Source organism: Bombus vancouverensis, chromosome 7 (assembly GCF_051014615.1).
Source record: "Bombus vancouverensis nearcticus chromosome 7, iyBomVanc1_principal, whole genome shotgun sequence".
Lineage (NCBI taxonomy): Eukaryota > Metazoa > Arthropoda > Insecta > Hymenoptera > Apidae > Bombus > Bombus vancouverensis.
Genome location: NC_134917.1, coordinates 15,453,125 through 15,477,864, shown reverse-complemented (window position 1 = coordinate 15,477,864; position 24,740 = coordinate 15,453,125). Strand labels below are relative to the sequence as shown.

The 24,740-nt window shown below is 32.0% G+C and overlaps 6 protein-coding genes across 14 annotated transcripts; 3 read left to right on the top strand and 3 right to left on the bottom strand.

The window, feature by feature from the left end:
• The first annotated feature begins 9,831 nt into the window (after positions 1 to 9,831).
• LOC117160761 (mitochondrial import inner membrane translocase subunit TIM50-C) lies at positions 9,832 to 12,331 on the top strand. Its single transcript, XM_033342151.2, has 8 exons — positions 9,832 to 10,036; positions 10,270 to 10,610; positions 10,692 to 10,811; positions 10,893 to 11,000; positions 11,516 to 11,647; positions 11,733 to 11,856; positions 11,933 to 12,036; positions 12,102 to 12,331. The coding sequence occupies exons 1-8, from the start codon at positions 9,895 to 9,897 to the stop codon at positions 12,192 to 12,194; spliced, it is 1,164 nt and encodes a 387-aa protein (XP_033198042.1). The 5' UTR covers positions 9,832 to 9,894; the 3' UTR covers positions 12,195 to 12,331.
• On the bottom strand, positions 12,326 to 15,697 carry TAF1C-like (TATA box-binding protein-associated factor RNA polymerase I subunit C-like). 2 transcript variants are annotated; one of them, XM_076619852.1, is made up of 11 exons: positions 15,193 to 15,697; positions 15,020 to 15,121; positions 14,799 to 14,929; positions 14,632 to 14,722; positions 14,430 to 14,549; positions 14,112 to 14,298; positions 13,901 to 14,036; positions 13,567 to 13,787; positions 13,181 to 13,446; positions 12,935 to 13,108; positions 12,326 to 12,844 (listed from the first exon to the last, which is right to left on the bottom strand). In XM_076619852.1, exons 1-11 carry the CDS (start codon positions 15,434 to 15,436, stop codon positions 12,435 to 12,437), a joined length of 2,082 nt encoding a protein of 693 aa, XP_076475967.1. In that variant the 5' UTR covers positions 15,437 to 15,697; the 3' UTR covers positions 12,326 to 12,434. The 2 variants fall into 2 exon arrangements, with proteins under 2 accessions (XP_076475967.1, XP_033183590.1); XM_033327699.2 differs by having other exon boundaries at positions 14,112 to 14,310; positions 15,193 to 15,695.
• A 545-nt stretch (positions 15,698 to 16,242) lies between these two features.
• LOC117163295 (lysophosphatidylserine lipase ABHD12) lies at positions 16,243 to 21,044 on the bottom strand. Of its 6 annotated transcripts, XM_076619863.1 has the most exons (11): positions 20,223 to 20,414; positions 20,005 to 20,088; positions 19,132 to 19,214; positions 18,037 to 18,155; positions 17,860 to 17,965; positions 17,599 to 17,798; positions 17,359 to 17,494; positions 17,165 to 17,282; positions 16,924 to 17,085; positions 16,741 to 16,868; positions 16,243 to 16,683 (listed from the first exon to the last, which is right to left on the bottom strand). In XM_076619863.1, exons 3-11 carry the CDS (start codon positions 19,200 to 19,202, stop codon positions 16,632 to 16,634), a joined length of 1,092 nt encoding a protein of 363 aa, XP_076475978.1. In that variant the 5' UTR covers positions 19,203 to 19,214; positions 20,005 to 20,088; positions 20,223 to 20,414; the 3' UTR covers positions 16,243 to 16,631. The 6 variants fall into 6 exon arrangements, with proteins under 6 accessions (XP_076475978.1, XP_076475980.1, XP_033204645.2 ...); XM_076619865.1 differs by lacking the exons at positions 19,132 to 19,214; positions 20,223 to 20,414 and adding an exon at positions 20,932 to 21,044; XM_033348754.2 differs by lacking the exon at positions 19,132 to 19,214 and having other exon boundaries at positions 20,223 to 20,413.
• A 407-nt stretch (positions 21,045 to 21,451) lies between these two features.
• Positions 21,452 to 22,648, top strand: LOC117166533 (uncharacterized). Of its 2 annotated transcripts, XM_076619870.1 has the most exons (3): positions 21,452 to 21,517; positions 21,592 to 21,668; positions 21,781 to 22,648. In XM_076619870.1, exons 2-3 carry the CDS (start codon positions 21,651 to 21,653, stop codon positions 22,519 to 22,521), a joined length of 759 nt encoding a protein of 252 aa, XP_076475985.1. In that variant the 5' UTR covers positions 21,452 to 21,517; positions 21,592 to 21,650; the 3' UTR covers positions 22,522 to 22,648. The 2 variants fall into 2 exon arrangements, with proteins under 2 accessions (XP_076475985.1, XP_076475984.1); XM_076619869.1 differs by having other exon boundaries at positions 21,504 to 21,668.
• On the top strand, positions 21,868 to 23,456 carry LOC117153246 (U6 snRNA-associated Sm-like protein LSm6). 2 transcript variants are annotated; one of them, XM_076619874.1, is made up of 3 exons: positions 21,868 to 22,007; positions 23,128 to 23,218; positions 23,281 to 23,456. In XM_076619874.1, exons 2-3 carry the CDS (start codon positions 23,128 to 23,130, stop codon positions 23,427 to 23,429), a joined length of 240 nt encoding a protein of 79 aa, XP_076475989.1. In that variant the 5' UTR covers positions 21,868 to 22,007; the 3' UTR covers positions 23,430 to 23,456. The 2 variants fall into 2 exon arrangements, with proteins under 2 accessions (XP_076475989.1, XP_033183046.1); XM_033327155.2 differs by lacking the exon at positions 21,868 to 22,007 and adding an exon at positions 22,845 to 23,056.
• Positions 23,133 to 24,719, bottom strand: LOC117165842 (TIMELESS-interacting protein). The gene has a single exon (XM_033349652.2). It carries the CDS (start codon positions 24,504 to 24,506, stop codon positions 23,613 to 23,615), a length of 894 nt encoding a protein of 297 aa, XP_033205543.1. The 5' UTR covers positions 24,507 to 24,719; the 3' UTR covers positions 23,133 to 23,612.
• Positions 24,720 to 24,740: the final 21 nt, after the last annotated feature.

Here is a 24,740-nt window from a genome sequence, read left to right as displayed (position 1 = left end):
TAACAAATTATGTCACGATTATTTGTTAGAACAGTTTGGAATATATATATATATATATCCAATAATAGATATATCAGGTTGTATAAATATTCAAAAATACTTGCAACAAATCAAAATTCTTTGGTTAAACTTGCTTCAAGAACACGATAATGTTACACGAAAAGCTGAACGTGTAATAATGAATAAACAAGATGGCGCTACTACAGAGAATTTGCGCGGGAAGTGCAGCAAAATGCTAATTATTACGTGTAGTAATTCTCCACGAGTTACGACTTAAGGTATCAAATATGTACCAATAATATAAAAGAAATTACCGAAACACCAATGAAAAGCCATCGAAAAGACTGCTAATCATCATGGCGCCCACATTTTGAATTCCTATTGCATCGATGTTTGTCCCGCCATTAACCAATAATCTACGTAAAAGAAAACCAACAATTGAAAACATATACGCATATAACTAAAATCAGTTACAGTAAATTAAAACGATAATCGAATTCAACATCTCTGTCAGGCAATACAAGCTATCGGAAACTGAAGTAACCAAGTATACAATCAAAACAAACCTAATAGTTGTTAATTGTAGTTATGTATAAAATAGGCAAAATAGCAATAGGAATATTACGCAGTTAACGAGCCATGCACAGATTAATACGTCTTGACACCATAATCTTCGATTCCTGAATGCCGAATAACACCCCGCGCCGCGTTTCACCTTCAAATTTCGCATTGGTGGGGATAGTTAGTTCGGCGTGAAGTCGGGCGTATTCGATTACACATTGGCGATATCTTCGAAAAATCGTGTATTGTAAGAAATATTTTCATAAACATATCATATCTCACACAAAGGAAGAGTGAAACTGCAACATGGATACGTTAGAAATTAATTTTATTCGGTCAAATAATAATCATTAATGAATAGACATATAATTAAACGTTACGAATGTTAGTTCTACACATATAATTAAAATGTTGATGGTTTCTATTATAAAATTATATTTTTGATGGAACTTTTTAGTTATCTGTTATACAAGAATTTATATCACTGTTTTACTCATATGGTTGGTTTATACCACAAATATCGTTAATACTATTGCCACTAATACTATTATATCAACACGATTACTATAGTATAATACTTAATTATTCAAGTTGCTATTAATATAAAGTAAAGAACGTTGTAGAGATAATAATATTTCAATAATTAAAAAATATTAGCATTAACAGAAAAATAATGAACAAATTATTCTGTCATGAAATGAAAGGGAATGTTATTCTTAATCGTCGTTTATGTGTAATTACTTAGCCTAAAAAAAGTTGTTCATAAAACTTGTATAAAAAAATATTACCATATTTCGGTGCACTCAAGTCTTTCATATTTTATAATGAAATCTGAAAAATACATTCGTTAACTATATGCATGCACTTGCAGTAGATGAATATCAGCACAGAAACGTAGGTTGGATCTGACATGCAATTCTTCCTCCGGTCGCATTTTCGAGGGTCAGCTGACGTTACCAATTTTATGTCACATGCGACTTTATCGATTCAGTCTAAAACAAGATTAAAACTTAGGATTAAAGCAGAATGTGATTATCGGATTATAAACTATTATTGTAGATATGATATAAAATTCTGTACTTTTATAATATTTATATTATCTTAAATAACATTTCTTACAACGATGATTTACAACAAGAAATCAACATTGAAAATCCTTTCCAACGCGATCTTACTTAATAAAGGCAATGGCAAAGGACAAACAAACACATCACGCATCTAATAAAAACGAAAGATCGTAAATATGTTCGATGTAACAGTTTTCTATATTTTTCAAAATTTCTTTTTGTCTCCGGCATTTTCCCCAAACGCGTTAGAGACCATTTATTGTAATTTTAGATAACAGAATCTTTTTCAGATTTTTGTCTCTTGAACTTATGTTACCAAAGTAAAAAGAATACCTATATAATATTTTTTACTGTTCTTCGAGCCTATAGAGTTTCACCCAAATCGGAACCGGACCGGTCGCAACCTTTCGTTGTAGACACTCGTTCAACCCTTCCCCTCAAAATCGGGAAAGCTGATACTGCAATGGTCGCTTTGACACCTGTTTCTAATCACCAGACATCGCATTACATCTAAACCATTCCCGTAAATTTCCCCTAGTGTTCGTCAGGATGTTACATATTCGAAGGGGTTAAACAAATAGGAGGACGAACCAGTAAGACTGACCTGACACGTTCTACTTTACATATAATAGGAGCCCATAAGTTAGAATGCAAAGAGGCGATAATATACCAAGCTGGTGCGTACGAGACCATAGCTGAAGGCTTGTTGGCGCAATTGTACACAATGGTCAAACCGGTGGGCCAACCGAGTCGAAGACTAAAAAAGGAAAAGAAAGAAGGAAGAGCACAGAGAGTGGGAAAGGTCCAGTGTCGAAACATTTGGATCCCAGTTACTGGGTCCGGGCACAATGCATTGATTAATGAAGGACATCAAGACCGACACGCTGTACCCGCTAAGAATTTAATATGGACCAACACCGTGTGATGCCGTCCGGATGTTTTACTAGCGTATTAAGCCTGTCTAACGATGCCCCGGGTGAGAGACGAACATATTTTCGTCTTTGATATACGTCCCCTTGTCAAGGATGTCAGGTGGCGGATCCACCGAGAATGATTGCTAATAAAGAAGAAATAATGATCCTATTTCTTCCCCGAGGTTACCTTTCGGTAAAAAATGTACACGGTAAGTCGAGCGATGTTGTTTCGGATAACTTAATGCTTCATTTCGTACCCTTCTCGCGCCATGATGAAAAAATGAAAAAAGAAAGAAGGGAAAAGTTTCTCGATCGAAATTTATCGGTTACGTTCGAAAGTGTACCGAAGAAATGATGCTTTTTAAAACCATCGAATCTTAATTGCACGAAAACCTACATCGGTCTAGTACGTAAAAATGTCGAAGGAACGCTTCACCTTTTTTCTCGTTTCGTAGATATCATAAATTCGTTCGCCGATACAAACTTCGGGGTAATAGCTTGCCAGACGTAAAACTTCACTGGGGAATCGTTCTGGAGTTAATAAAAAATTCGAAGGTGCTTCGCGTCTGGCAAAAGTCGTTCAATCTCGGTCCTCGGTGAAAACGTATCGCAGTAATGAACGCGAAACAGTTTCTTGCGCCAAGCACCTCCTCGAAATCGCGGCGCCGCAGTAAATTCTCTGGATCACGAACAATGCTTGCAGCCCTCGGCTCGCACCGGATCTATATATTTTTTGATCCGGTCCTTCGCGAAACGTATCGCCGTACGGCGTCTAAATTATTGCCGCGCGGATGAGTAAAAGGTATTGTTCGATTCGGATGCACGTTACGGTTATAGACGCGGATCACCGGTAAGAATAAAGTCACATTGTCCGGATAGTACGGGCGTAAGACAGTAACGGACGTTGGTCGTCCAACTGAACAACGATGAACGATGATGGACCATTAGTCAACGGTTACCGAACTAGAGGAAAAGCACGGCTTACAGCTCGCCGCCGTAGCATAGTAGCAAAGAAATAAAAACGGCTTGAAAATCTGTCTGTTTTCCATTCCGAATTTCTCTCTTTCTTTATCTCTCTCTCTCTCTCTCTCTCTCTCTCTCTCTCCTTTTTCTGAAATAGCTCTGATTAACTTCATTCACGTGCTCCCGGAAAATCGCTTGAAATAATTACGGGAGACTTAATTTACTCGATTCGGTACGCGACTAGAAAAATCCGCTGGAAATTCGGAGAAATTCGAGGTCGTTCTGAATTCGACCATGGAACGGAATGAGTATGATAGAGAATATTCATGAGTTCCTGCTAGGGTTTCCTTTCTTTTCTTTATTTTTTTTTTTTTTTTTTTTTTAATCACCATCAAGTTGGAAGTTCCAGCGATGAAGGTTAATCGAAAAGTATAAAACTTGATGTTGGAATTTTATGAACTTGTACATAAAGGTGATATAATATATAACGTAGGATGTTAAGATATGTCAGCTAGCAGTATCGTCAATTTTCGGATAAACGCTCGCCTATATGCTAGACATTTTGATCACGTCCCGGTGCGTGTACGTGTACGCATGAAATTTCATTTACAAGTATTCGTCGACGAGGGAACCCAGAATCACGTACGATAATCGGTCACTCCTACCAATCGTTATTACTTATTCAAACGTGCAAAATATATAACAATTAATTTTATACGATAAATATATATAAATAAATATGATAAATTTATCGTTTTTCATGAAATTTATTCGATGAAATTTCATGCAACAAAAATTGTGGCGCGACCTTTCGCAATTAACTATTCCGACAGGTAAAATCTGATTACGAATACGAACGTATTCCGCCAAATTCTTAAAAAGTTTCATGATTCGTTTAATGTATCGCTAAACTTAAGCTAACCAGACCGTCGTCAAATTTTTTCCCTCCGAACCTATTATCCGAAATGACGGTCGTCTACAGCTCGAGCAACCTGAAAAATATAGCCGTCCTTCCACCACGCATGAGGCTCAAGATTCAAAATGACGTAGAAACAAGTAAAAGCGCAAGAGTAATCCAGCTCCTAAAAAAAAAAAAAAAAAAAAAAAAAAAAAAAGAAGAAGAAAGAATTCTGTCCTTCGCGTCTAATCTCAGTAAATCACGACGAGCAGGCAATTTTTGATTTTTTCCAACCATAAAAATTGCAAACGAGATTTCTCAAAACATGGAAAAACATTAAAACCATTACCAGAAATATTCATTTAATTCACAAAGGATTAAGCAACGTTACGGATTATCCGATTGTTACTCGGCCGGCTGGGGAAATGTATGGTCACGCAATTCGTTCAAGTTATTTCGAACGATATACATTTTATTAAAATCGATTCGTTAACAAGGTACGCGGGGCTCGGTCGTACGATAAATTGCAGCGTAATATCGGAATACATGGCGAAACAATGAGAAATGATCACGTTGCAATAACACCGCGTTCGAATAAGTTTCCTAGATACGTAGGTTCGGCGGGATAGCCAGCTACGCTCGTTAAAGCCCAGTACTGAAGACGATGCGTTTGCGAGTTCGAATCCCATCCATCTAAACACAGAACGGAAAGTTGCTTTTAAAAATAATATACAACAGGCCTCCCTTGCGTGTGCTGTGGATGTACTTTCTGGGAGTACTTGGTTAAAGGTGCTTGGTGTTAAGCACAACAGGGGCCCGACGATCAACTCGCGCTCTAGTCCACCGTCCCGTCCGTGGAAGTTTTAGCCGGTAAGAATCCGGCACTACCTTCTGCCCACCTGCGCAAGGGTGGTAAGGTGTCTATGAAGATTTCCTCCACGTAAAAAAAAAAAAAAGATGTTGTCAACACGCAATAGTCAGGAAGTATTAGGACTGGCTAGAACAAGAGGACGCGGGAAAGGGGTGCAACAGAAGTTAATTCATAAGAGGTTCCTGGAGCACCCCTGTCATAACGCGTAGGATGGTCATCGTGGAGTTTTAGTCGGTAGGAGTCCGACACTACTACTCTGCTGTTACGCAATTATTGCAACAGCGGAGTGTCCATGAGGATTTCTCCACGTACAAAAAAAAAAGATACGTAGGTTCGCGATGTGAATTCACGCAAGACTTACGTTAACCAGAGGAGGAGAGGAAGAGAAAATGGAAGAGAGAGAAAGGACGAAAAAGGCATATACGTGAAAGCATCATCGTACTCTGTTGGCCGAGCTTTTGTCGGCGGTTCTACGCGCAGTACGAAACGAAAGAATGAAATTCGCACTGTCCCGAATGGTATTGTCCGCGACAGAGCACTGTAATCGATCGTCGCTCGATGAATGCCAGGAATAGGTGGTGAGCGACGAGATCGAAGGGTGTGGAGAAGATAGGGTGCGTGCACGGACAGATACGCAGAGCCGATTTTTATTACCAGCCATCGCTTCCACGAGCTTTGTAATTCAGACGATCTATATGAAATCTCTCGGCCACTTTTATTCTCCGCATAAAGCAGAAACTTCGCTATCGAAGAAATCTATCCCTTAACGCGTTTGCTTTTCGACAGGAACGAACGATCCCGTCTTATTAATAGATAGACGATAAAAGAATTTTTTATTCCGTACCATTGGATATCTTATGGTGCTCAGCGTGCGAACGTTCGTGGAGTTTACAGGCGTACGTCGCGAAGACACGAACGGATACACGTTCGCACTTTTGTTTTTTAATTCTACTAGATCGGACAGCGAAGAACGTACTTAGAAGAAAGTAATTCTGTTATTGCTTTTGTAGCAGCGTTGAAAGTATGACACGCGCAAAGACGCGTAAATACTCGTTTTACAATTCTCCCCACTCCGTAACTTTGATTTGCACGAGCGAGGGGGAGAAAAGCAATTTTTAGGTTAAAAGTGGGACGCAAAGTAGCGCGAAAAGTTAGATTATTAAAGTCTCCGAATGGCCTGAGGAGGCGTATTATCCGCGCTTTGGTTTACTTCAGATTAAGAAAGTTCAGGTGGCTCGCTTTCGCGTCAAAACCCGGCGAATCATAATAACGATCCGCAAATTCCACGTGTATTCGAGAGATAAAAAGAGAAGAGGAAAAGAAAAAAAGACGGGGAAGAGAGGGAGAAAGAGGGAAACAGGGGCTATACATCGAAGTTACATCGGCGAGTTTCTCGCGACAGGCGAATTAATAGTTTACAAACACTCGGTCGCAGGATGATTGCGAGCTTATATCGGCCGAGGGAAGCTACCTGGAGCGTGTTCGTCTCGTCCACGATTCTACCGTTATATTTATGCCGGCTGGAAACGTTGCTTTCCCACGCGAGGAGAATTACTCGCGTATCTCACGCACGCGCCTTTAGAACAACGCGCTCGACGCTGATCGACGAAATATCAGATCGTAGCCGATAAAAATGTCCTGCCTTCGCGGTACGTATGTACGTACGTTTGTTCTCTCGCGTAATGGAATTATCGTTCCACAGGCACCGCCGCACGCGATACTTCGATTACACCAAATGTTCCCTTTCGCGGCTGCTCGCTCGCAACCCTCGGCCTCTACGCCACCACCCTCTTACGCGCCTCGTTCTTCCCGTTCCATCCTTGGCGTTTGCGGTTGCTTCGATGCATATATGTAATTCGTACTTAGACGTCTACGTAGCTGGAAACTTACGACAGCCAATTACAATCGACGCTCGAGGCAGATTAGAAACGGGTACAAGAAAAAGATTAGAGGGTAGTTGGCGCGTCGATTTACGTTGTAAATCTCACGTCGCGATCTACCGTTCTCGGTCGGAGATTTCGATCGCCTCGAAAGGTAAATCATTGTCGATTCACTCGGTCGGAGGAATGAATCGACGGGAGCAAAGAAAAGGGACGACAGCCGGGCTCGTGAATAGAACGTCGCCAAGGAACTTGAATGACTCCACTATTCTGAGCACCGAAAAGGAATTTCGTTGGGAAATCTTTCGACACGAGACGATGTAGAAGCGCGTGCAAATAGCACCGAGTCCGTGTGCGCGGGACACGAGTATCGCCTGGAATGAAGCTTTCTTCCATTTACATGCTACCGGCAGAGACATTTATAGACCCCGACGTTAAGAAGCGTCGTCGCCGTGACGATCCTATACTCGCGCACCAGCACGAATAATCGGTCATTTATCTAAAAAGAAATCAAATATTATGCCTGACAGATTATAGATTCGCGAGCATGCGTGGATCAATATCGAACTACGGCTCAACTGTCTATTATTCAACGAAACGTTCAATCATTCTAACTAGTTATTTGATCCCGTTCTGTAATGCCTAAATGTTATGCGATATCATACGGATAAAATAGAACAAAATGTTATAATTAAATGATTCCAGATTCTCTGTATTCCTATATTGTTATTACGCGCGTATAGGCATTAGTTCAATCGAGTAAAACGCATATTTGATTCGAATGGAATGTTTCGTACTTTCTGCCGCCGTGTGCCCGATGAATCGTTCCCTGCATTTTGCAAATTTCGATAGAAATTTCATTTTAATACAACGATTCTATCGTAAGTACAGCGGACTGCGATGCATCCCAGACAAATTAATTGCCAAAGGTGAAAGGGGAAAATTTAAAAGAAGAAGATTTAAAAAACGAAACGTCGAATGTCTGTAAGAGCAAAGAACGAGATAGGTGTAAAGGCGCAAAGTGGAATAGGTCTTTCGCCCGAAGGCAATTTGTCGCGAAAACCATGATGCGCAATCCGAAAGCAAAACATAAAACGTGTAGGGCAACGTCCAACAAACGGTACACGTATACGCGCGGCCTTTTTGTACTGGAACAAAGAATTGGTGTGCGTAGCTCGCTCGTCTGCACCGTGAAAATATTTCACATATTTTTGTTAGGAATTAATCCAACCCGTAATACTCGTTGGCCAGCGTGTTCACCGCTGAAAATTCTCTTGACAAACAACCCTCTCGGCTGCATTCGTAGCCCCGGCTCGCTAAAGGGCGCGTTGCTTTTGTGTTTGTGCGCTTCTCACGCGTGTATACAGAGAGCATGCGACCGCGCGTATAGAAGCGGTGAAAACGCGGGGAGATCCGACGAAATGGTCAGCGGTAACGTCCGCCTCCTCCTCGGCATCCCCACGACGCGTTTGCAATCCCTTGCACTCGTAGCACCTCTACTCGTACCGTATGGAATTCCTCAAGTTTGCCCAGGGACAGAAATTAGTTGGAGCGACGTAATTGCTCGAATGTATGCGTTCGGCCGTTAACGTTATGGCACCTCTCATTACGGTTCTAACAGCAGCTGACACAAACAGCAGACGGGTTCATCCCACGTGTACGGTTTATGTATTGCGGGGACAAAAATTTAAGCGTTGTCTTGGGAAATCCTGGAAAAATTCAACGATAAATTCGCGACCCTTCGTGGCGACCCTTTTTTACACAAACGTTGTACGTTCCAAGTGGAAGATAAAGGGTAGACATCGTTAAGAGGATATTCGAGTAATTTTACTGTTGCGCGTTTAAGAGAATAATAAGCGAAAACACGGTAATTAATATTTTCTATTGATAATACGTCATTTAACAATGGTCCTAATTTCGTTGGCGATCGTTATTCGAGATTGACGCGGCGAGTGAACGCTGACAAATTATTGTCATTCCATTGGGTCATCCCGTTAGTCATGATTAAGCAAATTTCATACCCGAGCTATTAATATTAGAGTGGTTGACCGCGCGATGTCCACAAAATTCCCCTGGCTAGTATAGAATGCATATACCGACCCGGCAACTACCGCCCACTAGCAAACTTCCTGAACTTGATTAAACCGGAAAAGGCTTCAGCTGCTACGCCCGCATTGAATTGAGAGACGGCTTTGTTTCAGACAATTAAATAATCGTTATTTAATAGAGTGTAAGATTCGTTTCCAAATAATTAAATAATTGGAATAATTAGAATGATATAAAAAGCTGTGAAACCGTTGTTGTACAAATTTTAAACAGCGAAATAACTTCATTTAAATGTTTAATAACCTAATTTTATTTTTAAAAAAATGAAAAGGTACAATAATAATTTAATATTTCTTTGAATTAAGGTTTGAATTTGTTACACGTAATTATGTGAAAACTTTTTCAAGTGCGTCATAATAACTCTAAAAGCTATTTGCTTACTTTCCGTCCCTCGCAATATTTAATATAATATATTAATAATGAAATATACAGTTATAATTATCTGCAACATCAATACATTTTTAAAAATTGATGATCATTAACCACAGACAAATGTTTTTGCTCTTTGTAAATTGCCTTAAGATATGTCGGAAAGCTAGATTTCTAAAACATCGACTGTGTTTAACATATTAGAAAATACGAACACGAGCTCTTTGCATACATCTGCCAGAAAGCTCATGAGTTGTTTAAAGTAATGGCATTTGCGACAAAAGGTGTACGACATTTATACAAGATATACAATGCAAATGCAACAATTGTATACTCAGCACTTCGTCTACCGGTCGCTCGGATATCAGTTGTCCAAACGGCGCAAAGATATTATTATAACACTGAAGGTAAGTAAATATAAAACCTATAACCTTATAAAGCCGAAACACGCGCTACACGCATGTTGTTTCTCGTGAAATTCTTTAAACGACATATATATCAGCGACAAATACCTTCATCGACTTTTTTTCCTAATAATACATTACTATTACGTAAATAATAAATTTAATTTCATGGTTTTTGGATTTTATAGAATGTACAACAGTATAAATAAATAACTTTCAATTATATATTTTTACAGCACATAGACCAAAAATAACTGGTAGTTTAACAAATATTCAATCATCGGGGGGAACTGTACAATCTCTAACGCCAGATGGATTAGACAATAAAAAGTTAGACGAAGAAGCAAAGGAGGAAGCAGAGGAAAGAGAAAAACGTGAACAATCGCAAAGAGTGCTTAAATATAGTTTTGCATTCTTAGGAGTATTCACCACTGTTGGACTGTCTTATGTAATATATAATTTAACACGAACAAAATATGACGAACATGGAAATGTTATTGAAGATGAATTCTCAAATTTACCATTCTACGAAAGAATATATAAAATGCTCAAAAGAGAATTTAATTATTACACTAAGGTATCAAAAGCACAAATGTATAATTTCTGAAATGAATCATTTTTACTTGCTTCGCTTTTAATTCGATCACATGCTTTCCAGATGGTGCAAGAACCTAGCAGAAATAAACTTCTTCCAGATCCACTAAAATACCCTTATATTCAACCTCCTTATACTTTGGTACTAGAATTGACAGATGTTCTAGTACACCCTGATTGGACAGTAAGTAGCATATTGTCTTTTCTTCCTTAATTTTAAATTTAATATATTATAAATATTTATTTCTATTAATCGATCGTCTAGTATGAAACAGGTTGGAGGTTTAAAAAGAGGCCTGGAGTGGACCAATTTCTAGAGGCTATAGCTCCACCACAATTTGAAATTGTAGTGTATACAGCAGAACAAGGGATGGTAAGCAATATTAGTTAATCAAATTGTCGTTGAATAATCTTACGTATCATTTTAATATAGTAATAATGATAATAATTGCCTGTCTCGATAGGTACAGAAATTTTTCTTATTTCATACCCTTGTATTCTAAGCATCCTTAAGTCTTTTTGTTTAAACAGGAGGCTCTTAGTTTTAACATTGTTCGTATAAAATAATTTATTGCTTCTATTTGTGCTTCTTTGGGGATTCACAGTATCTCAGGGTATTCCATTGCAATATGGAATCTACATGCTGAATATCACAGACATTTGTACAGTATATGTTCTTTGGTTTCAAGTCCATACATATTGTATGTTGTACATTACACCATTTCCCTCATCCTATGGAATATGTTACTTTTACTAGTTTTATTAACTTCTCTTCTGGCTAATCTGAGCTGTGCTATGTTCTCTATTATATATATATATATTATTTTAATATATGATATACGTAAAATGATGATAAAATATATCATTTATGTAATATATCACCTTTAGACTGTTTTTCCTATCTTGGATATCTTGGATCCTAATGGATATATCATGTACAGACTAGTAAGAGATACAACACGTTTTGTAGATGGTCACCATGTTAAGGATTTAAATGCTCTTAACCGTGATCTTAGTAAAGTAAGTATTGAACCCATAATTTACATCCACCTTTTATGTAAAGCAATTTTTGTCTATTATATTTTATTTTATTTGTTACTATTAGGTCATAGTAGTTGACTGGAACCCAAAGAGTACAAAATTTCATCCTGAAAACACGTTGCAGTTACTGCAATGGACTGGTAATGACGATGATACAACACTGTATGATTTAGCTGCATTCCTCAAAGGTGCATTTCTTTTTACAATCTTGATCAATATATTCTGGAAATTTAGTTATTTATTTTGTTGGTTATTGCTTTTTAGTTATATTAGCGACAAATGTGGAAGATGTAAGAGAAGTTCTTACTTATTATAGACAGTTTGAAAATCCATTAAAAGTTTTTAGAGAAAATCAACAAAAATTCTTGGTATGTATTACGTTATATCTGTGTATTAAATCTTGATACTTATAATCTATAAAATTTGTTTACAGATGCAAATGGAAGCAGAGGAAAATAAAGCACAGCAAGAAAGTAGTAAAGTACTCACGTCAAAATGGAAGCCGTCTTTTCACTGGGATCGCTAAATCGCTAGAAAATTCAATGTAAAATACAAAACTCTGCAAATTGTCATTAATATATTCGTTCATTTTGTCGATGCATATTATGTAACTATTATTGTATAATTTTTGCTATAAATAAATAAGTAATCCATATGTCGAAATATTTTGTTTTATTATAAAAAATAATTTTAAAGTAATTTTATATATATATATAAAAATAAGTATCAGATATTGCAATTACATAAATACATATTTTAAAATATTTTACACTCTTTGTCTTTTTCGTACACTTCCCCTTTTTGTAGAACGTGTAGTTTTAACTTTTGGTAAAAGATCTTGTAATGCATTACTGTCATCCAAATAACTTATATCTACTTCTTGAGATACACTTATTAATTCTTGAGTATTAATTGGAGTAGATACATTCTCTATTTCTTCTTGTGATAAAATTGGTGCCTTTGTATCTGCAGATTCTAACCAGTTTAGAACTTTTTGATGAGGTGCTGCTGTTAAAGGCAATGGGACTTCTTCATATATTTCCCACACAGCTAAAAGTTCAGGTGCTAATATATCCATATAGGTGTTTAATTTTTCAAGAGATTGCTTCCAACTTGGTTCAAAACAGTCAACTGAGTCATGCTTATGCTTCAATCGTAACTTTTTATTCGTGAAACCTATCAAGTTAATGTACATATAACAATCACTTTAAATAATTTTATACAACCTTTAACTTTTTTTTAAAAACGAATTATCAATTTACTTACTTTTAAAAGGATAATGCATATTTGACTTGCTAGACATTGTAAGAGGTGCTATAGCATCTGTTTCTATGGATACTGCATTTTGCCAAGCATTCAATATACAGTATGATTTACCATTGATAGGTGAATATTTATCTAACGCAATATCATGTGTTAAGCACTGATAATATATGTCACCTAAGAAATATATTTAGATTAAAGCTTGCTTCAATTATCAATATACAATATAAAAAGCAGCAAACTACATACCAATAGAATTTTGAAGAAATAGAAATATATTCTGAGTGTCATTTTTTATCAGAGAAGAACCAGTATTGGATAGTTCAAACCTATCTCTCAAATATGGATTTAAGCACATTCCTTGCATTTGAGATTCATTTAATGTTTCTTTAATGTGAGGAGGAGTATATGGAAAATTATATGATTGTGGAATTTCATTATCTGTCCAAGTATTTACAATGACTGTAGTTTCACCAGCAATTTGACTGGATAAAACAACAAATTCTTTATCGTCTCTAAAAATGATAAATTAATTAGTTATACATATATATATATAATATATAATATATAATAATATAACTAATATATATATATATTTTTATTTTCTTTTTCATTTCATTTTTATTTTCTTTTACCTAGCTATAACAGAACTTGTAAGTGGTGGACTTTTAAATTGATGAGTCCATTTCTGTTGCACACACTGCTGCGGAGAACGACTATCACACATTAACATACTATGATAAGTTCCTATATACCTGCAAAAATTATTTCTACTAGCAACATCTATTGAAAGATGTTCACATTTTTCTAAATAAAATTTTGGGCACATTGTTAATGCTGGTTGATCAAATGGAACCTATAATATGGAATGTATATTCATCCTTCTCTTATATAGACAAGAAATTATTTCCACAATATATTAGAAATAATAATATTAAAAACAATTAGTATCAATATTTTTATTCTTACCCGAACATCAAGATAATGAAGACAGCATCTATCTACAAGTAAAAGAATATTAGGATCTGCGGATTGAAATTTTATACTGCTCCATGAATCATCTAACACAGTGGCTTGCATTACAGTATTACAATTTATTGGTTTCCTAGAAAATCAAAGGTAAATTTAAATTTCTTATTCATAAATATAAAGAGCATATACACATTTAAATTATATTCACATTTTAACTATATCCCATAATGTTACACATCTTTCAACATTTACTAAACAATATTGATTTGCATTAATAGGACTTAAATCTGCACCAATATATGGTGTCTTCGATGTTTGTGTATGTATTTCAGTAAGCTTACATTTATTATCACGTTCAGATAATGTATAAAAATTACAATGCCGTTTATATCTACCTAAAAACATACCTATAAAATATTAAATCAAATATTAATTTTATAATTAATAAAAATTTTAAGTTATCAATACTATACTGCCTTTTATCTCAAATACTAGTTTAAGAAAATGGGTATGTATGTATACTTACATGCATCAACATTGACGTTATGTTTTAATTCATATAATGTACCACTGAGTTCACATTTAGCTGCCTTTTCGAAGAGTGGTTTCCATAAAAAATCTTCTATATTGTCAAGGGGAACACTTACTAAAAATACATTAAAACAAAAGATACAATGATTGTAAACCATAATAAAAAAAAAGAAAATAATTTTGTTATGTACCAATACCTAATTCTCCCATAAATGGAAAAAGTAAAATATTTTTATTATATAATTGTACACAGTCTATTGATCCTCCAGTATAATACCAATTATAGACCTAAAAGAAATTTATCTGAATTTGAATTTCTGTTAAAAAGCATCTAAAATTTCATGTAGATATCAGTTTATCTTACTCCTTCAAAACAAGGATCTGGATCTTTGTCAATAATTTTTGCTATATCTGCTACATATTTAGGTATCTTGGCAGTAATTTCACCTTTCGTATGATTCCATTTTATGTCCTTCTTATGTATTAGTTTTAACTCTATAAAAATATTGTTAAATATACACACATATATATAAATACAAATATAAACTTATTTTATAAAATTAGCACATTTATTATTAGATTTACCTTTCTCATGTTTTAAATAATAGTGTTTCATTCTTTCTATATCACTGTTCACATAATTCTTAAGAGTAATTAATTCTAATGCGGGATCTTCTTCATTCAACACTGTATAATTTAGAAACATATATGCTTATATTCATTTATATATTGATATTTAATTAACTCAATAAACTTACTATTCCTAGGAACTTTAGCAGGTGGTAGTAAAGGCTTTGGTAAGTCACAATGATAAGGATATTCTTGGTACTGTTCTATAACATTTTCCAACTCAGAATCAGCTGCAGAGAAAGTGCTATGTAAATTATATCCAGGTACTAAATAATGAGGGTAATGTTTCAAAAATGCTAATTTTAATTTATCTTGCAAGTTTGTTTTAGCACGTTGATATGACTTCGACGTTAAAATACTCTGCTTCTCCATTTTAAATATCTTTTATATAGATAGCATGAGCATTTTTCTGGTAAAATTTATTATATTACTGTTCTTTCTTCCACTTTTCACTTTGATGGAAAATAACACAATCGATGGAAATTATCCACGTAGCGTAAACGAAAAGTTAACCAGAATAAGTTCTACAGTCAACATGTTAATATTCATAACGCCGGTAATACATTTGTTTACAGGAAAATATAATACACATGCTCAAAACTGTCATAGAATACAAAATTAGATTGAAGCATGCCGTACATTTTAGAAAAATATATTTCAACGCACTCTACATCGTAAGAAATGAATTATACACATGATTTTACATTTCTGGATCAGTAATGATCTATCTAAAAGATATACCGCAAAATTAGATTTGATCTTGAAATTAATTATCTATAACTATGAGACTACTTGTTTTACCATTTGTTACCATTTACACATTTTTTTTTACACCCGATATATTTTTTATTATAATTTTACTATTAGAAAAGTAAAGAGTTATTTCAAGGGTTGTTACAGAAAGTTACTTGAATGAAAATCAGGAAGAAACATAAAAGTTTTAATTTCGGTTGAATATTTACTAAATATATAAAATTTTTATTGAATGTACAATACAGATTATTGTAATAAATATGAACTTACAAAGAAAATTGGTTTCTTAATGTATTGTCATCTTTCTTTACTTTTTATTCATGTAGAGAACATAGGGTATATTGGTATTATATTAATACATTTGTCAATAAAAATATTTAATTATATCATATCATAAAACCTAACATAATATTGAAAAAAATGAGTATCTGTTGATTCATAAATATATTGCATTAATTAAAAAAATATAAGATAATAAATATGTACTGAGTTGATGGCATTCAAACAGCTATCACAGCACGAACTTTGACGTCGCTATATTTTTCCATGTACAAGAAATATCACTTTTATATTTATAGCATGAGTACATTTAAGGTTTAATAGTCTTGTACTATACGAGATGTAAATAATGAAAACCGCTTCATTTAAAAGAGAAAATACAATTATACAATAAATAAACTTTACATGTTCCAGTAAAATAGTATTGATTCTGACTTGCAGCATAAAAGATATTCTTTCATTATATTTTATATTAATCATCTACTAATATTTAGTGTAAAAAATACTTATATGAAGGTACATATATGCTGACATTTTAATATATATTTTCATCAGTCTGATTTTTACGTATCTCGTGTACAAATGATCTGAAAAAAGAAATTATGAGAATTTTGTGATATATTACTCTTATGGTCAATACTTACTTAATTATATTAGGTAAGTTTTTATAACGACATATATATTTATGTCCAAAACCATGTGTTGCATCAATCCTTGTCATCTGAACGCGATTTGTGTCGTTTCCATGATAATTTATTGCCGCTTTAAATAACTAAAAAGGATAGTATTAATATTTTAGATATTTATATAAAAAACTGTATCCATACCTTTTCACCTAAAGCAAATGGAACAATATTATCATCTTCTGCATGCAATATCATAATAGGACATTGGATTTTTTCTATGTGTTTATCAGATTCAAAACGGAGATAATTATCATAAAACGGTTCAACAATTACCCAATGGAACCATGGTAAATGTTTAAATATCTAAAAACAAGTTTTAAATTTTGAACCTATTGGAAACAACTTTTATAAATAGATATAAAATACTTTTTATATAAAGTACCTGTGATAAAGGATGTTCACTTAATTCATCTGCTATATTATTAAATGGTGATTCCAAGAATAAACCTGCAGGCTGAACTTTTTCTGTTGCTAATAATGCCAATACATGAACTGAAACTCTGTAATATAATAATGATCTATAAATTTCAATTTTATTATTAATTTTATCACATCAGGTAACTGTGAAATTTATACCCAGTTCCTAATGAATGTCCCCATACAAAAACAGGAGCTGTACCATTTACTATTTTTAATAACCATTCAAGTACATATTTACTATCACTAACTACACCTATTTCAGAAAGTTCTGCTTCTTCACTATCACCATAACCTATATTACAGAAGATTGAAGTCATAAATATTTAAATAATCATTTATATTAATTTCTATTAAATTATTTTTAGGTTCCTACAACTAACGAAAATTTTTTCTTACCTCTATAATCAAAACATACAACATGATAATCTAAACTCTGGAAAAGTTTATATAATTCTAAACGATGATTGCTTGCTCTATTACCGCTATTACCATGCATATAAAGGAAAATTGGTCGTTTAGCATTTTTTAACATAGTTTCATAATCATCATCAGTTGTAATAATTGAATCATTTAGTAAAGACTGAGGTAATATTTGCCTGAAAGCATGTTTTATTTAATTTGAATGAATTGTATGTATATTTACTTAAATATACCAACCATAGTCCTATTTTTACTTGTTGATCAGTCTGTAAATAAAAGTTTCTTGTTCCTTTCATTCCAACTAATTCTGGTTTCGAAAAATCTACATTAAGTGGCCATTGCACTAAAAGTACATGTTTAAATATAAAACTCAATAAATAGTCTATATAAACTTATTTATATTTATTTACTTACCAAAATTTAAAAAAAGAATCTTCTTTTGTATGGTATATGAGTAGTGAAATATAATAGGCAGGAGCCCAAATATAATAAGATATGTGATTATTGATACTTTCATGATCCAAAATAAGTATCTGTAATATACATGTTTTTTATATCATTATGAATAAGCAACCACATTGTGAACAAATATTAATATATCTATTTATTCATTATAATATCTTACTTTACAAAAATTTCTTTTTAATTTACTTTATAAAAATAATATAATAACATTGATAAAACTACATATTTTTACATTTTACTATTATTATACTCATCCACTTTTTATTTTTTATAAAATATGATTGAATAAGCATTTAAAAATAAATTAAGCTAACTAAAAATAAAAGTATATGAATAAAAATACTATGACTCTTATAACAAATTGCCAGTAAAACATAAGAATATAATGTATATATAATTATACCTTATTAATTGTATAGGAGATTGATGCATATATTTACAATTTAAATAATAATTATTGCACATTATTTAATGCTTGTAATTTGAAAATTGATCAAATCAAGTACAACACAGAAGAAATAGTTTATTTGTTTTATAAAATATGTAAAAAATTTATCTTTAAATGTTTATTACAGTTTCCAATATTTTAATTCTTTTATGACATATCTTGAATACTATAATAAAAAAGTTAAGGTAAAAAATATTTATTTATACATTTGAACATTATATAAATTTATACATTCTGTATCAAACCATAGCCAAAGGGAATATACATAATCATGCATTATGAATTTTAATAATAAAAGAAACAACATAACAATGTTTGAATATTTATTTAATATATCCTAAAGTAGTTATTAAAATGTATTAGAATAAGTCTAGCTATATTCTAATATACAAAACTTTAAAAATATTATTCATACTAAAGAAAACATTAAACAGAAGTTTTAAAAAAAAGATTATGTTGTTATTTTACATTTTGTAAAAATGTATTTAATGAAAAAAATAATTGAATATCTTCTTCGTCTCAGAAATTACACAAGCTTAATAAGAATTTAAAAAAAAAAAACAAAGATATATTATGATTATAACAAAGTGACTTACATTCTTGCATACCAAATATCATGAACGGCGAAAGGTAACAGTGCAGCTAATAGTAGATAAGTTGTCTGCATATTTGTTAGTAGCTATCAAACATAAGGTACCTTTTCAAATCCCTCGTTAATGTAATATATTTGTCTGTATACAAGTTATGGCAAGCTACTACTACACATTAATAATACAATAATAATTCAATTAACTAGCATATTTTATATCCATGAAAATGTTATATTTATAATTACATCAATATGAATTATAGTAAATTGCTCATATAGATTAAAAAGTTTCCAAATATTTCCTTATCTTAAATTTGCCAGAGCAGATAAGAATTTCTATGTTATAAATAAGTGTCAGGGAAATTATGAAACATTAATTTATATAATTCCCTAAGAGATAAAGCTTTTAAAAATTGTATTATGTATTATGTCAATTAATAAAGCTTTATCACTGTATTTAACAATTTTATTATTTGTTAAACAATTTGAAGTATGAAATAAAAATATTGTATTTATAAAATAAATAAATATATTTAAATTAATTTAAGAATTATATGTTAAAATTTTTGGATTAAGGTAAAATAACATATATGTGCACGTCATTGCAATAATTTCTTAATATAATTATTCATAGATAAAACTAAATTGAAATAGAAAAAAATTCTATAATATTATACATACTGTGAGTAAAGTAAAACATATTTATTAAACAAATTACGATTCTAAAAACTTAAATATTTTGAAAATAATGGAAATAATTACACTTACTTTTTAAATACCTCTTACATTAACATTTCAAAAGGTTAGTACTTATAAATGTAATGCAATTATGCAACAAATCTAAGATTAAAAGATAAAGAATTAGAAACAGGAATGATACCTCTTTTTAAAACGTTTCTTTGGTAGCCAATATACCATTATAATTACAAATTAGTAAAATTTGTAGAGCAACTTGTATCTCTATCTGTAAAGTATAGAAACACCAGTATATATAATTACGCTTTAATTATGATTCCTAGTCAAATACATAAACCATTACATTCTACACAAATATGTAAAGAAAGAACAAATTTTAAAAAATTGCCTGCTTCAAATTACATTTGAATAGAACAAATTTTTCAAATCTATTATTTAGTACACTGTCACATTTACTAATAAAGCAATCTCACAGACACAAGAATATATGGTCGTATATAAAACGAATCGAATATCACGTTGATTAGGCAAAATGTGGACAATATCATAGGAAGAGCCAGAGAAAGCATAAGAGCTATAAATCAATTAATATTTCAATCAATTATTTCTCCAGAATTTTTAAAAATATGTCGCTTAAAAATCAAACTATAATAAATGTTATTAAATTCTTACATTGCAAACTATATTCCATAGAGTTTTTAGTTTTTGGTCTATAAACTAACAATAAAAAAACTAAACAAAATACTATAATATTACAAAACTATCGACAACTATCAAATTTGAACATAATTGTTGTTTCTATAAATATTGATAATTTATATCATCCTATTATAATTGCATATGTTACAAAGCGAAATTGCACAAATAGTAATGATGGTAAAATTTTCTACTAAATATTTTTATACTTATAACAATTTTTTATATTAAATACAATTTCATAAATAGAAAAGAAATTGTATAATTATTATATAATTATAAATTAAATAATATATGTTTATGGTTATTATTTGAAACTTGATTGGTTGATTTATTTTCTAATAAATAGAATTATTATAATACATGCATATATAAAATGAATGTAAGATATCAATTTGACATCAAAAAAATGTACCATAATATTTTTACATTTTCTTTATATTTTATTTTTCTACTATGGATAGTGACACTCGAGTTCCATTAGTCGATAACCAATAGTTGCAGGCGCACAATCAAATTTTGTTTATGTTTACTGCCTCGTCTAGCTGGATCACAAACACATAAACAGTTCTCGATACTCTCTATGGAAAACCGTCCGAAAATTGAGTTGTGTCTAATCGCGGAAAATTAATATGAAAGTTCAACAAAACCTATATTATTACGAGATAGACAAAGATAAGTAGAGTATCCCTGTCTTTGTCTGAAACATTCTTACCGTATCACGCATGCGCAAAACGAGAACATTCTAATCTTCTATGTTGATTTTTTACAAATAGTCACGACTCAATTTTCGGACGGTTTTTCCTAGTCTTCTGTATATGGGTGTCAACACCTGTTTATACAAATGATCATGTGTGAAATATTCCAAAAATGCTTAGTTTGACATGGTCATAACATTTGAACCACTGCATATCGCAACTTTAAACTTGCAATTTCAGATTCTACGCATCGAAAACTACAGGATTGCACATAAAAAAGTCAACAAATTTTAGACCCTTAAAGTAAAGTTTATCTAAATTCTCTTCTGGAAATTTGAAATTTTTAATATTGTAAATTTATAAAATTTCTGCAATAGTAGAGAAGAAATTTCCTTTATTTTCATGGACTAAGGTGACATTACTATGAGAATTTAACATGGAGTGTAACAGTGAGGTAAAGTGTATAATATTTATGAAATTCTTTTAGAACTTTACTAAAGTTTGATAAAAATGAAACTACTATTGCATTATGTAGTAATTATAAGTAAGTCTTAAACACACAACAGGTGGAATCCTTTATGCAAAATGATAGTGCAAGATGTCGTGAAGAAATTATTTCGCCAGAAGAACAGTCATTACTGCAACTTTTGCAAAAAGGAATGTTAGAAACAAGTGAAGAAAACATAGCTTTCAGGAAGGAGATATCATTATTATTGAATAAATTAAACTTGGAATCACAATCTTTGCCTAATGACATCAAAGAAGGATTACAAAAAATAGCCTTGCTTTTAAGGTATGAAAAGCTAAGTGATTTTGATGCTATTACTCTGAATATAGTGAGTGAAAGGAAGAAAATAGAAGAAAAGAAAAGACAGTATGAAGAAAAACAGTTGGCGTTATTATATGATGATCATTCTAGAAAATATACTATTTTTTCAAGGAAACTTAATTGTTTGCAAGAGGCTGTAAATTCACTTGAAAGCATTATTGAGGATTCTCAGAACGAGCAAGCGGATATTCGCTGTAACCATGTTTCATTATTTACAAAGTTAAAAGAATATCAGCAAACTGCAGAAAAGTTAGAAACTGACTTAGCAGATATGCAAGTAGAAGATCTTTATCCCAAAAAAATATTAAATAAATATCATAGATATTTAGAAATGTCAGGTGAATTAGCAGAACTTAATCAATACCTTAGTCAATATAGAGATTTACCACCAAATTTACTGCAAGCTAAAGCTCTAGTTGAAGTTAAAAAAAAGGAATATGAAAGCTTAAAGAACGCACTTTTAGAGAAAACAAAATGAATGATAGGTATAACAGTATTGTTAATCAATATTTTACTTTATAACTTTTTCACTTTTATACAATAATAAAAAAAAAAATGTATGTACAAACATATCTTATACAAGTCTTCTATATTTAAAAACCATATTTTGATTGTGTTTGTTTTCTGGTTAACCTATTTTGTGCCCATTGATTCCACAATTTCATTTCCATATCCTTAGTTTGATTTGCTAAATACGTTATTTGATGTTTTTTTTTTAAACAGAGGATGTATTCCACCACCTTGCATAGAGTAGCCTTTGCTAATGAATGATCACAACTAGCGACACTAAGAGTCTTACCCCCTCCATGATAGTCTTCAGATCGTGTATACGACCGCGACAGTAACTTTCAGTTTACCTGCTGTTTACATTTCAACTATAGCACGATTATCTAGTATTGAACGATAAAACTGTAAAATAAAAGCCGTGGCAATAATAACGTGGTATTTCAAGCGTAATTAAGAAAAGAATTCAATAAACGTTAAAAATTACATATAGCAGTAACATTTTCGAAGTAACTAACTTATTTCCAAAAGATTGATTCTAACCTTAATCTTACTTTCTTAAGAAAAACGTAATTTGCAGATGAGTCGTAAGGAAGCATTATCGCAATTTATTCAACAAATACATGGACGTCCTGTTGTCGTAAAGCTAAATAGTGGTGTAGATTATAGAGGTAACATATATCGTGGTGCATTATAAAATAGTTCATTAATTACGAAATTATCTATTTCCTAGGTGTTTTAGCTTGTCTTGATGGTTACATGAATATAGCTCTTGAACAAACAGAAGAATATGTAAATGGTCAATTAAAAGACAAGTATGGTGATGCTTTTATTCGTGGTAATAATGTCTTATATATCAGTACACAAAAACGTAGAACTTAAGTAAAATAAATATATAATTTATATTAAGCTTTTGTTCAATCTACCTTATACAAATATCTAAATAACGTTCTTATGGAATCTTTAATAACAGATTATTTATTTGACATATTTTTTTAAACTGCTACATTAATATTTTGATATAAAATTTTTTTATATTTTTATAAATCGTGTTATATTTTTATTCTAAATTTCATGACTTTTATCTGTTTTTTGTGAATTATTTTCAAGCTCATTATTCTCTGCATATGGAGTTTCATTACTTTCTAGTTCTTCAAGTTTTTTTCTCTTTGCTTCTTCCTCTATTTCTTTAAATCTTGCAAGTCTTCTTTGAACAGCTTGTTGTCTGTTTCTTTCTATACGTGCTTTTACTTCATCACTTAAGTGCGAAGAAGTAGAAGCATTAGTTACAGATTGAGAATTCATGGTATTGGACTGTGATAATAATTTATCAAATACATCATTGTTAGTAGTAGGTACATTAATTGCTGTCTGTTGCATAACTTTTTTTTGTTTTTCTATTTGTTCTGCAATCAATAAGTCAAATTCATCAATGGGTTCATCTTGTACTATATTTTCTTCAGCATCTATGTTATCTTCATTAATAATATCATTATCTTCATTAATCATATCTTGTCTATATTTCTTTATAAACACCTGAAGATCCTTTTTAGTACCCAATTTCTCTAGTCTTTCAAGAAAATCATCAAAGTCCAATTTAGGAAACAGTCTGTGCCCCCAATGTTCTAGTCTTTTCATAACTCGATCCAAATCTAACTTTTCATATCCTTGTCCATGAAACTTAAACCCTTCAAAATATTTTTCAATAGTGTGAATTCCTTTAGGACCCTTTAAACGTTCTGTATTTAATTTGGGTAAAGGATTTCTTACTATATGTTTCTTAGATGATGATGGATCAATTCTTCTTACAGTATTCTCTTCTTTACTTTGATCATTTTCAGAATCTGAATTCTTCTGAACATTACCCTGATCTCCATCTGACTCTTGATTCTCATATTCAGCTATTATGTCGTGCTCATCTTCTTCATCGTAATCGGAAGTATTCGATAATGTCGTCATATTCAACAAGTTGTACCGCCACTTTGTATATGTATGTATGTATGTATGAAATACTAAATTTGCATTTAATGTTCTCAGGTTGTCCTTAAATACAATTAATATTTGAACACAGAAAATTTTTTACTTTGTTTTTTATCAAGTAATATTTATTCCTTAGTAATTGTACAATTGTAACGGTAATATAGCCGATCAGTGGTATTTAGGTTATGTTTCAAAACACATTTACATTTTACT